The sequence below is a fragment of the Corvus hawaiiensis genome, chromosome 3 (genome assembly GCF_020740725.1).
Source record: "Corvus hawaiiensis isolate bCorHaw1 chromosome 3, bCorHaw1.pri.cur, whole genome shotgun sequence".
Classification (NCBI taxonomy): Eukaryota; Metazoa; Chordata; class Aves; order Passeriformes; family Corvidae; genus Corvus; species Corvus hawaiiensis.
Window position 1 is genome coordinate 50,592,502 of NC_063215.1, and position 11,444 is coordinate 50,603,945.

The 11,444-nt window shown below is 40.3% G+C and overlaps 1 protein-coding gene across 1 annotated transcript; it reads left to right on the forward strand.

The window, feature by feature from the left end:
- Positions 1-458: 458 nt before the first annotated feature.
- Positions 459-11,343, forward strand: RWDD1 (RWD domain containing 1). The gene is made up of 7 exons (XM_048297337.1): positions 459-619; positions 2,300-2,365; positions 3,580-3,710; positions 4,726-4,869; positions 5,852-5,984; positions 7,123-7,185; positions 8,925-11,343. The coding sequence occupies exons 1-7, from the start codon at positions 547-549 to the stop codon at positions 9,035-9,037; spliced, it is 723 nt and encodes a 240-aa protein (XP_048153294.1). The 5' UTR covers positions 459-546; the 3' UTR covers positions 9,038-11,343.
- The last annotated feature ends 101 nt before the right edge of the window (positions 11,344-11,444 follow it).

Below are 11,444 nucleotides of genomic sequence, written 5' to 3' on the forward strand. Positions count from 1 at the left end.
ATCCTCTTCCGTTTGCTGATGCCTGTAAATTTTCAGGGGAAGAACGTCCAAGGGTGAACCATACCATCACTAGTCTGTGTAACACAGGGACTGCCAACCTCAGCTCTGCCAAGGCCGCCGCTCCCGGGAGGAGCGCGGAAGCAGCGTAGCGGATGGCAGCAGGATCGCTACGGTCCGTCCTGCCCGGAGCTTAGCGCCAGGCAGCGAGTGCTGGAATTAACTGAGCAGCGGGCACCGCGATTGTGAAAACGACCGGGGACGAGGCAAGCCAGCTCCGCACGCCCGCCCGCGCTCCCGCGCCGGCAGCTGCACCGCCTCCCTCTCTCCCTCCGTCCGCCGGTGCAGGCCAGCCCAGCCCAGCCCAGCCCAGCGCAGCCCAGCCCAGCGCAGCGCAGCCCATGGGCGGTATCCCCGCCTATCGCGAGCGCGAGGCATGCTAGGAAGGGCCGGGACGGCGCCGGGAGAACGCAGGCGCGGGCGGTGACGGGAGGAGGGGGCGGCGGCGTCGCGGTGCGGTCGGCCCATGGCCGTGGGCGGCGGGCCACGATGACCGACTACAGCGAGGAGCAGCGCAACGAGCTGGAGGCGCTGGAGTCCATCTACCCGGACTCGTTCACGGGTGCGGGGCCGCGCTCGCAGCCGGCCTGCGGGGGGGGGAGCGGGAGGCCGCGCCGGGGCTGTCGCCGGCCCCGCGGGGTTCGGAGCCGCGCGGCTTGGGTGGGTGCTCGGGATGCTGGTTCGCTTTCCCTGGCCGGGAAGAGCAGAGCGCTTGATGGCGCTTGTGGCCCGGTGCGAGGGCGCTGCCGCGTTTAGCGTCGTGGCACGGCAGCCAGCCCGGCGTGGGCAGCCGGTCCCGTGTGCTGGAAGGATGCTCTTCAGAGAAGCCTTTCAGAAGATGCGGCCCTAGGTGGGAATCGCGGAACTGGCTTGTGTGCCGACCGGTTTTCCTTTCTGGGAGCAAGCCTGTCGCGACCATAAGGCACGGGACGTTTTGGGGTGCTTAAAGGTGCTGTTTCCTCCGTAAATGTATTGCCACTACCTGCCTTATTCCATTGCAGGTGGAAAAAAGGCAAGCTTTAATTCCCTGGTGCAGCATGTTATATTGCTGAAACTTTGGTGTTGTGGATACATTGGTTCATCAGTTTTTCAGGCTTTTTAATTTACCATCAAATAGTCAAGATTATCTACCATGCCGGTGAATCCAACATGATTTTTGGCATTCGGTATCCAAAGAATATTAACTGGAAAAATCGGGGCATTTTCTGTTTCCTCCCTGCACAGTATCTACCCTGCCTAGAGTTCCACAGTATCTTACTTGGCAGTAACTTCACCACACAGACATTTGCCAAGTACCATTGCCCATTGCTTCTACCTGAAAATCTTTTCAGGTTTCCAGTTTTATGTTAAAGATTACTTAAAGGTATATGAATTGATGGTCTCTGGTAGCGGGGGATGCTGGATATCTGGTACTGATATGGAAGTAATATTCTTTCATACTCTACTCTGATGCTTACTCAGAGTTATTGTTCACTCATTTAAGGTTTTTATGTCCAAGAGAAGAGGGAGGAATGAAGTAGCAGTACATTAGCAATTAGGCAGAATTCAGTTGATATTTGGAGAGCATGTACACTAATTTGGGCATAGGTTATAACAGTAATGCAGACCACTCCTTAGATGGGGATATGGTCTGCAGCTCACAATTGTGCAGTGAGGTTTTTAGCCTGTGAAACACAGGTGATTGCTCTTGCTATGTTGTGTTGTCTGTAACAGCTGCGTTGGTGTCTGTCTTCTAGCTGCCTAATCACACACTTTCTTTCTAGTACATTGCTTGGTTAGTCACATTTCTTACATTAAGCTGTCTTAAATATAGGTGCAGGCATACTGTAAAAATAGTCCAGAGTCAAGAGTGCACTGGATGCTCATCAGACACATCTAGCGCGGTAAAGCAAATTAGCTTTGGTAGTTTCCTGCACACAGTCACTGTGCTACCAGAAGTAGTTTGATTTGATTTGCACTTTCTGGAACAGTGAAAGTTCCAAAAATTTTTCCAAAAGTGAAACTTTTTGGTATTGTTTGATGATAGGTGGTCTCATTCAACGAGCACTCCAGGCATCACATCATATGGAAAATAGCTGTTAATTGAAAAGTGTTATATTAATATGTTAAAAAGGCCCTAAATACTGTATCAAGAGCTTATTTTCTTCATCAGTCCTTGAGAAGTTCAGTTTTAGTGATGTGAAGAAGTAATTGTCTGATTTAAGGACTCTCTCCCTAACTTTTGCTGTTTTCCTTTGAACAGTATTGTCGGAAAAGCCAACAACTTTCACAATCACTGTGACATCTGAAGCTGGAGAAAATGATGAAAGTAAGTTGGTCAGGTCTTACTCAGAAACTTCTGTATATGTTCAAACCTAATTCTAACAGCAACAGCTATGTATGCCTCCACTTAAACCCTTGTAGGGGCCTGATACAGCAAACATTCCTTAGCAAATACAGTTCAAGGATTTGGGTGATCCTTGTTCAGTTTGCAGAAATGTTATGCTCTCTCACTATAGGACTGCTTTCTGCTGAATCGCAAAGGCTTTGTAGCATAGCTTCAAAAAGTATGGGTTGTCATCATCCTTGTAGTGGCTTACAGATATGTTGTGGGGGAATTTTTTTTCTGGCAACTGTGCCAGCCACGTGGGAGAGTTGAGTCTGTGTGCTGTGATTGTGCAGCTCTTAAGGAACAGTTCCAGAGCAGAAGGCTGTGGGTCCCAAGTCCCTGTGTATTTGTTAAGTACCAACAATTGCGTGGGCACATTGTAAGCAAGCCTTGCTCCAAGCAAGTTCAAAAGCTGCTATTCTGGATACTATAACAGAAGGAATAAACTGGCACTGTCTTGTTTCGTTTTAAAGGAGTAAGTCCTGCTTAGAGCAGGTGTCTGTGTTGAAGAGACTGCTGTGCTGCTGAGAACAGTGAGTCTGGAACAAGCTTCTCCCTGGTGTTCTGGGAGGATGTGTAAAAGAACTTGATTCTTTTTTGCCCTGTTTCCATGTTACCCTGGCTCTGGGCAGCTTCAGATTGAATGCATTTTTCTTAGGCAGTTCTCTCCTTAATAACTTCTACTGGACATAGTGTCTGTGTCCACAGTGTGGAGCCCTGGAACCCAACACAGAGGTTGATACTCCACCGAGGTGCACAGAAATTTGAAGTGTTAATATGCTGAGATTTTCTCCAGTTCTGTTGTTAGGACTCTTTCCTGTTTTCCAGCTTTGAGTAGAATATGAGGGAGAGAGATTACTGCTGTAGTACCCGTCATACAGCAGAAGGTTTTTCAATCTTACTAAAGACCTTTCAGACATGAGTAGGTTTTAATAGCTTGTGCAAGTGTAAACTTCATCGTCTTAATTTCTTTGAACTCTTGGGTTATGTTTAAATCTGTTCATATTGTTTTAACATCTGTGTAAGAAGACTGTTCCTTAAAGGCAAGAATATTTTATATTCTTTATATCTTTAGGCTGTTGATGCAGTAGAAAAATACACAATTAAAGTTATACAGTTATCACCATAAGAATATGTGGTTTTTTATCTTGTAGCTGTCCAAACAACCCTTAAATTTACCTATAGAGAAAAATACCCTGATGAAACTCCACTGTATGAAATTGTCTCACAGGAGAATCTTGACGATAATGATGTCATGAACATAATAAAACTGCTAGAGCAGCAGGTAAGGAAAATGGAATATCTTCGTACAGCTTGATACCACTTTGCGCTTTGGCTGGAATTTCTCTCTCAAATCAGTTGTTCTCTGAGGTGTCTGCTACTGACCTGAAACCTGTTCCGTACCATAGGGACTGACTTTGAGGTTTGAGTTTGGTGAATGACATTAGTGTGGTAGATTATGTTAATGAGGTAAGATATAGGGCTAATTCAGTGTATGCAGTAACATAGAATAATGAAATGGAAGTGCACTAGGGCTTCCCCTCTTTTCCACTTCTAGCTTAAGGTGAATTTGTTTCACTGTATATATATTTCATATATATTTATGAAAATAAGCCACATCAGTTTTGTTTGGAAATATTAAAAAATGTCACATTGATTCTTTTTAATAACATAACTGTTTGGGGGGTGGGGTGGATCTCATCAGCCTTTGGCATCAATGAGAGTGCATTGTGAAGGAAAGAAGGAAGCACTTCTTTGGTTTCAGGAATTCCTGACAAGTCCTCACTGCCTTGAAATTGCCATAATATGTTCAGTGGGCATTTTTTCATTTTCAGTTTGCTTCATATAACCTTCCTTCCATCAGCTGATGTTTTTTTGGTTTTCCTGGGAAACTCACTTAAAAGGAGCATGTAATATTATTAAGGAATAAACTACTTCAGGAGAAGAAAGGTTCTGAGTGACTTGTCTCTTAGGATTTATGATATTCAAATTTTAGAGTTGTGTTTCTACTGGAGGTTTTGTTTTATTCATGAGAAAGCCTTTCAGAAGATGTCTGTAATGTGCTGATAACCTGAACACAGACGTTCATCTTTGTGTTTTGCTGCACACCCACTTGGGAATAACTAACTGGATTAACTGGCCAGCTGAATTTGAATTTTACAGTGAGCTTTTGTGACTGGTGCAGTGTGTCAGCTGTGCCTCTGCATTTGCACAATATCCTGCTTTCTAAACGTATTTATGCATTTGGTTGCTGAAGGTTTGAAGTTCTTTTGTTTAAAGTTGCCTTCTTTGTGTTGTAGGCAGAAGAAAATTTAGGAATGGTAATGATCTTCACTCTAGTCTCAGCAGTACAGGAGAAATTAAATGAAATAGTGGATCAAATAAAAACACGAAGAGAAGAGGAGAAGAAACAGAAAGAAAGAGAGGCAGAAGAAGAAGAGAAAGTATGTAAAATAATGTTTTCAACTAGAAAAGACTCTCCGCTTCTTTAAAATGCGTTGGCTTGATGAAGTAGCAGTTCGTAGCTGCAGTGGGAAAGGAACAGCTATGCCAAAGATTATATAATTGAAACTTAAGAAGATTGTTTAATGCATTTAAGTTATTTTTTTCCTTTTTTCTAAAGCAGTCTTTTTAGAGTCTAACTGCATGTTCACAGTCCCCTCTAGCATTACATCCTAAGGCAGGGATTTTTCCCACACAAAATCAGATTTGCTGTAGACAGTTTTTTGTTGGCAGAAAGGAATGGGGAGCAAAAAAGGCTGGAATATGTCATGCTGCACACGGCCTCCATGGTTTGAGGAAGACTATGTTCCTTGGTAGACTGAGTGGATAGGGTGGAAGCAGTGAGACCAGTCTTCAAGACTGGTCTGCCCTCCTGTAGAATAGTTTTACCATTTGTAGATTGTGCTGTGATAAGGCCAACTAATGAGTCTTCACTCACTTCCTGAGAAGTAGCTGGAGGGTGATGGGACTTGGAAGGTTCTGTATTTCTGAAAATGGCAAAAAAAATCTGAGAAAAAATAATCCTTTTTTTCATGTTTCAACAAGGTAAAAGGGTTAATGTATTTTAATGGGCAGTATTTCAGTGTAGATTGCACTTAAGGGTTGATAAGAAGTGCTGCCTACTTATTGATAAAACCTGTATTAGTGGGGAGCTGTGAACTACTGCACTTTGGGTCCAAAAGGAGTACGCAGGGTTCTTCCATGAGAGTTTACACCTCAGAATAGTTTCCTGAAGGGAGAGTCCCATGGCAAAAACCTTAAGAATGTGTTCTTTGTATATTCTCAGGATTAGGATTAATTTCTCAGCATACTTCACAGCAAGCAGTGCTTCTGGACTGTTGTAATTTAAATAATTAAGAGAATGCTCATCTTCACCTGTAGCTTTGCAAGTTGTGTTTGCAGCCTTGTTTTCTGTTCTTTCAGCAACGTTTTCATGGCACTCCTGTTACCATTGAGAATTTCCTTAATTGGAAAGCCAAGTTTGATGCAGAGCTCCTAGAAATAAAACGGAAAAAGATGAAAGAAGAAGAACAGGCAGGCAAAAATAAGCTAAGTGGTATGTTTTAACACTGGTCATGAAGTGTCTGCAGTGGTACCAGACGATAATGACGAGTAATTTTTACACAGATGATAGGTCTTGGCATCCTGCTCCATAGTCTGCATGGCTTAGCTTTGAATTGGTTCTCCTGTGATGCTGGATCTACTTTTTAACTTGATTACCTGGAAAAAACATAACCAGTGTGGTCATGGTGCATCACTGTTCTGTTTTCTCCTCACTTCTGGCTAGTTTTGATGAAATTTAGCAGAGATGGAAATTTTAATGGCATTAAGTTTCATAAAAAGCTGTACAGGACAGGGGACATGCTTCATTCCTCTCTGAAGGGCATGCATTTGGGAATCTGCAATGATAAGGTAACAGAAATCAGGCTTCTGGTTTTTCTGTTCTTTAAAGTATTGTTAGTATGTGGTGTCTGTTTTCCTCTATACAGATGTAGTCTATAGAAGCTTCCCTTTCCAAAACCAAAACCAGGCTTATTCTTGGATGTTATTAGTGTAATTCCAGGATTACCTTGGACTCCAACCAGTCTTGTTTGTGGACGCTTACATAAGCAATGCAAATGTAGATGGAAGACAGGTGATTTATGTGGAAAGAGTCTTGAGCTTTTCTTCCTGTCCCTCCCAGTCAGAAAGGCTTCACTTTGTCTTCCGTGATGTTGCCTTCACTGCTCTCTGTGTGTGTGTGTAGGAGCTGGTGATTTGCGTGTAGATCCAAGTTGCTTTTTGAATGGGACAATATATGGAAAATGTGAAGGAGCTAATTCTTTTCCCAGTTCCCACAGAGGATTTCTTGTGGAATGCAAGATGAAGACTAAAGCAATAAGGACTGAATACAGGCTGTGGGGTGTAAATTTTTCTGACCCCCCCATTGTTAAAGTCTTAATAACATTACAGTGACCCATTTCACATGTAAGAGGAGGAAACTTGTTGGCTTGGATGAATCCTGGCTGAATTTAAAAAAAAAAAAAACCAGAATGGGGAGCTTACAGAAATGAGCAGTTAAAAAAAAAAAAAAAGACTGCTAGAATTGGTTAATTTGAGAAGACTAAAATACATGTGCTGACTCTTGTTGCCTTAGGTTGATCATTGTTTCAGAACTGTACTTGCTTATGTATTATTTTTTATTTTATTTCTAGGTAAACAGCTGTTTGAAATGGATCACAACCTTGACACCTCTGACATCCAGTTCTTGGAGGAAGGTAAATTTTTATTTTATTCCACAAATGAAAGGCAGTGGCTTAAAATAGGTCAAAATTCCTAAGCAAAATTTTCTGACTTAACATCTTACATCAGAATCACTTTTACATTGGAAGAACTTTCTAAGAAGTACTGTTTTGCAGAGTGACCAGAAGTGATTTTAACTTTTCTCAAAAACAAAACCTTTTCAAGATGATAAAGTGTATTTATTAGCAGCCTTGTGGTTGAGTTGATCTTATTTCCATTGCTTCTATTCAAATGAATGGACTGGAAGCAAAACCAAAAAAAGAAAAGCAAAAACAAAACAAAAAACCCCAACACAACCCTGATTTTTGTTTTTTTCTTTTTTTTCTAATAGCCAGCCTTCTCACCCCAGATTTCAAGCACAGGTCTTAAAGTTCTGTCACCTTCTCTCTGAACCTCAACACCAATAGTAAACATCTTGCAGGTCAAAATAAATGCTATTTGCTTCTGTGCAACCCAGTTCTTCTTCCCGGTTTGTGCATATGTTCCTGTTACCTTACCTAAAATACTGACCTGGTGCCAGATGGAAATTTTGTAAGCCTGTGCCAGAAAAATGTTAAACTTGGAAAACCAGTTGTAGATAAAGCATATAAAACTACTTACAGTAATATACCTATTTAATTTGCTGTACTGCTTTTTAGTACCCTAGTTTAAAATATCTGAGTTTTGAGGTAAGAGAGTTCTTTAATGCAGCCGCATGATGGTAGCACAAAATACAGGTGAAAGAGAGTCAAGATTCTTCTCTGCAAGTAACAATTTTAAAAAAAGTTTATGAATGTCAGTGAGTATGAACTTGAAATGGTAGTAATGGGGAAGTTTAGTTTCTTTTACAGGGAATAATTTAATCTTGTCTTCCTCCAAAATACCTAAAGTGAAGATGGTTTGTTGATGGTACATTTGCCTGCCTCAAGGGAGGAACAGATGTCTACCTGGGCTCTGTGCCCAAATGATTCAGGATTAATACATTAATTTGTAATCCTGTTGCTACTGGTGAACAAAAACTCCCATTCTTATTGCTGGCTGCATTCTATCATAGATGCAGCAGGTTACTAACATTATTTTGATATTACAGTAGCATGTACTACTGTTTTTCAGAGGATAATGGCGTTATCTTGTAAAGGTGGTTTGAAATCCAGTGAAATCGTAGAACCTTTATTTGGTGGCCAGAAGATGTCACTGTTGATAAATAAAAATAAAATAGTAGGAGTCCTCAAGTTTTATCCTTGGGTCAGCAGCATCTTTCAGAAGAAAATGAGAAAGAAGGCAAAGCTTCATCTTGCTTGTAAAATTAAAATCTGAAATCAAATGTGTGTATGTCAGCATATGGCGTGTAAGGGATTTTTTATGAACTCTGTGCATTTATCTCACTGGGATAGCAGTAATTATTCCAGCTGTGAGGTCCTGAGCTCCTACTTCGACTGTCCTGGGGAGAAAGGATCTCTGCTTCTGGTAAATGTCAATGTTAATTTTGTGTTCCCGGTGAATTCCTGCACAACATTTCTCTTGATTAGGTTTTGATGCAAGGGAAAAAAAAACTTCATTTTAGCTGTGAAAAGATAAAATGTGGCATTTACTTTTCCATATCTGATATATAAAAAACCAAGTAAGTTAGCAACCACCTACATTGAAGAACTAGTATGAAAAAGTCTTGTGTGTTTTGTTGTTGTTACTGTTTTCCTTGTTGCATGAAAATAAAGTATCTTTCTGTTCCTTACAGCTGGAAACAATGTGGAGGTTGATGAATCTTTATTCCAAGAAATGGATGATTTAGAATTGGAGGATGAAGAGGATGACCCTGACTACAACCCTGTTAATTTAGATAGTGATTAGACTTACTTGAACTGATTCTGTCATCAGTATGGACATACATAAGGAGAGAGGGGCAGGCAGGAAAGCCACAGCATCTGTGGTTTTAGTAATGTGTATTGTTTTTCTTTTTTCTTAATTTTTTTTTCCAAAGAAAAAACCAAAATATTTTAAATCCAGGAGAATGGTCTTCTGATGACTTTCACTATAAATAAATTTACTTTAATATTTCAAATGAAAAATTTGAGAAATGTTGATCTGTCTGCAAACACTTTTCTATTTTCTCTCATTTTTTTCCTTGCCACTTCTGTAATTGTCCTTTGAAGAGATGCGGCAACATGCAAGATGGAAAGATGTTACAGCAAGCACTAAACACACCTGCATCTGAATGCTGAGCAGCTGTTCTGCTGTCTTCCACCTGGGATAAACATGGGCAGCTTTGGTGAATAAAAGGGATCACATACTATGCAGTTACTTATTTTTGTTTCTTCCTCCTGTGGAATTTTTTAATAATTCAGGTCAGTTCTGGTGCCCCAATTTATCAGCTGTAGATAGACAGCACTAGTCACCTTTGTTGGATAGCCTTATTAAAGTTTAATGGAAACCATTTCTATACAATTAGAGTAAAATATTTTGCCATAGTCATGAATAATATTTTCAAAATGGCAAGTTCAAGTCAGTAGGGGAAAAATACCAGTGTTAAGTCCTCTTGAAGTTCGGTTGATTCGTTCAGCGAGGGTTTGGGTTTTTTTGAATGTCTGCATCAATGAACTTCTACGAAAAATCAAAACCCATCCTAGGAAGATCAGTTTGCTTTTGGCAGCAGACTGTGTGGAAACACTATGAGTGGAGTGCACATTACAGCACCAGGGTTTATAGAGTGCTTTATAGGTTTGAATGTAACTGGTGTAGTTTTGGAAGCATCTTGTTGGCAGCCTGTGAAGGTTAGCACAGAATGCAGTAAAGCTACACATCAACTTGGGGATGTTACCCATCCTGCAGAGTTGCTTCTGGAGCTAACAGATGTTAGACTCCTCCCTTACCACCTCCAAAAAGCCCAAACACTGCAAGAACTGCGATGTTTAAACATGCTGTGTTTGAAACTGCAGCGCTGGAAGGATGATGGTGTCAAGAGACAGCTTTCCAAATAGAGACAGGCACCTCAATGATTAAACACTGTGTGCTGAATTTTAAACACTGTTAGTAGACTGCCTTAACTGTGCCAGCTTCAGTCTTTGAAGAGGGTTGCACTAAAGTGTCACATTGCTTAGAGGAATAACACATTTATTAATTTTAGTATTTGAAAATTCCATATTCAAAATGAGAAGTTTAATTACTGAAATAAGTTAATGGTGTGTAAGTTTCTCTGCTCATGCTGCTTGAGAATATCTGTTTAGGATGAACTCCTTTAACCTGTTTTTTTTCTTTTTTTTTAATTCAAGATGAATGAATTTCTAGTAGATAGAAATAAGCGTTCAAGTACCCTGTAAATACTTTTATAAATTAACCATGTGCCTTTGTTCCTACTGTCCTCCCTTTGATCTTTTTAATTTTGGCTACTAAGAACTCTAGATAAGCATCTAGGTCTCAATGCTAATGTTGTATGTTTCAAAGCAATAAGCAGGATCTGTGCTCCAGCAGTTACCAAATACATTAAAAACGTAACGAGCTAATGTGATATTAAACAGTGTCTTTTCCAAAGATAGAGTTGGATTGAAAGCTTCATAGTTACTACATCCAGCTGCCTGTGTAATTGCTAGGATACTTTAAAATGCTCTTCAGCACTGAACTTTATTTATTTCTGGTATGTCTTAGCTGCATAAAACCCCATTTAATTCCTAAGGCTGCTTTCCATTTCTAGCTATGTTTAAAACTGGCGCTTTTTCATAAAACGAGTGAATTGGATCTCTTTAAATTTGGACTGAATCCAAGAATGCTGTGTAGTCTGTGCAAATGTGGTAAGCAGAAAATTTTCCAAGCGGATCACTGATAAGTCATCTACATACAAAAGAAAGTTTCTCATGAATTTTATTGCTAGAATAATGAAATTTTCTAGTCTGTTTTCACACTAACATTTATTGGTTTTCATGCAGAGAAGGCTTAAAAAATGTTAAAATTATGTAAAACAAGTTAAAACATGAAAATGTGTTTTTGCTGTTATAGTTCAAAGCAGAGGAAATAATAAGGGTTGAAGTGACAAAAAATTGCATAAAGTCTGTTCCTCCAGGTATTTGGAAGAAGTTTTAGTGATTCAATCTGAACTGCAGATTTGTTTTAGCTTTGTTAGCAGTTAACATCTGTGAAATAAAAGGGAATTTGACTGAAAGTAAGCTTGGCTCTATGTGTGTGTTACTTTGCTGAAGTGAACAGAGAGAAGGGTTTTTTTGGTGGAAAAAATTTAGGTAGGGTATTTAAATTTGCATATGTACTT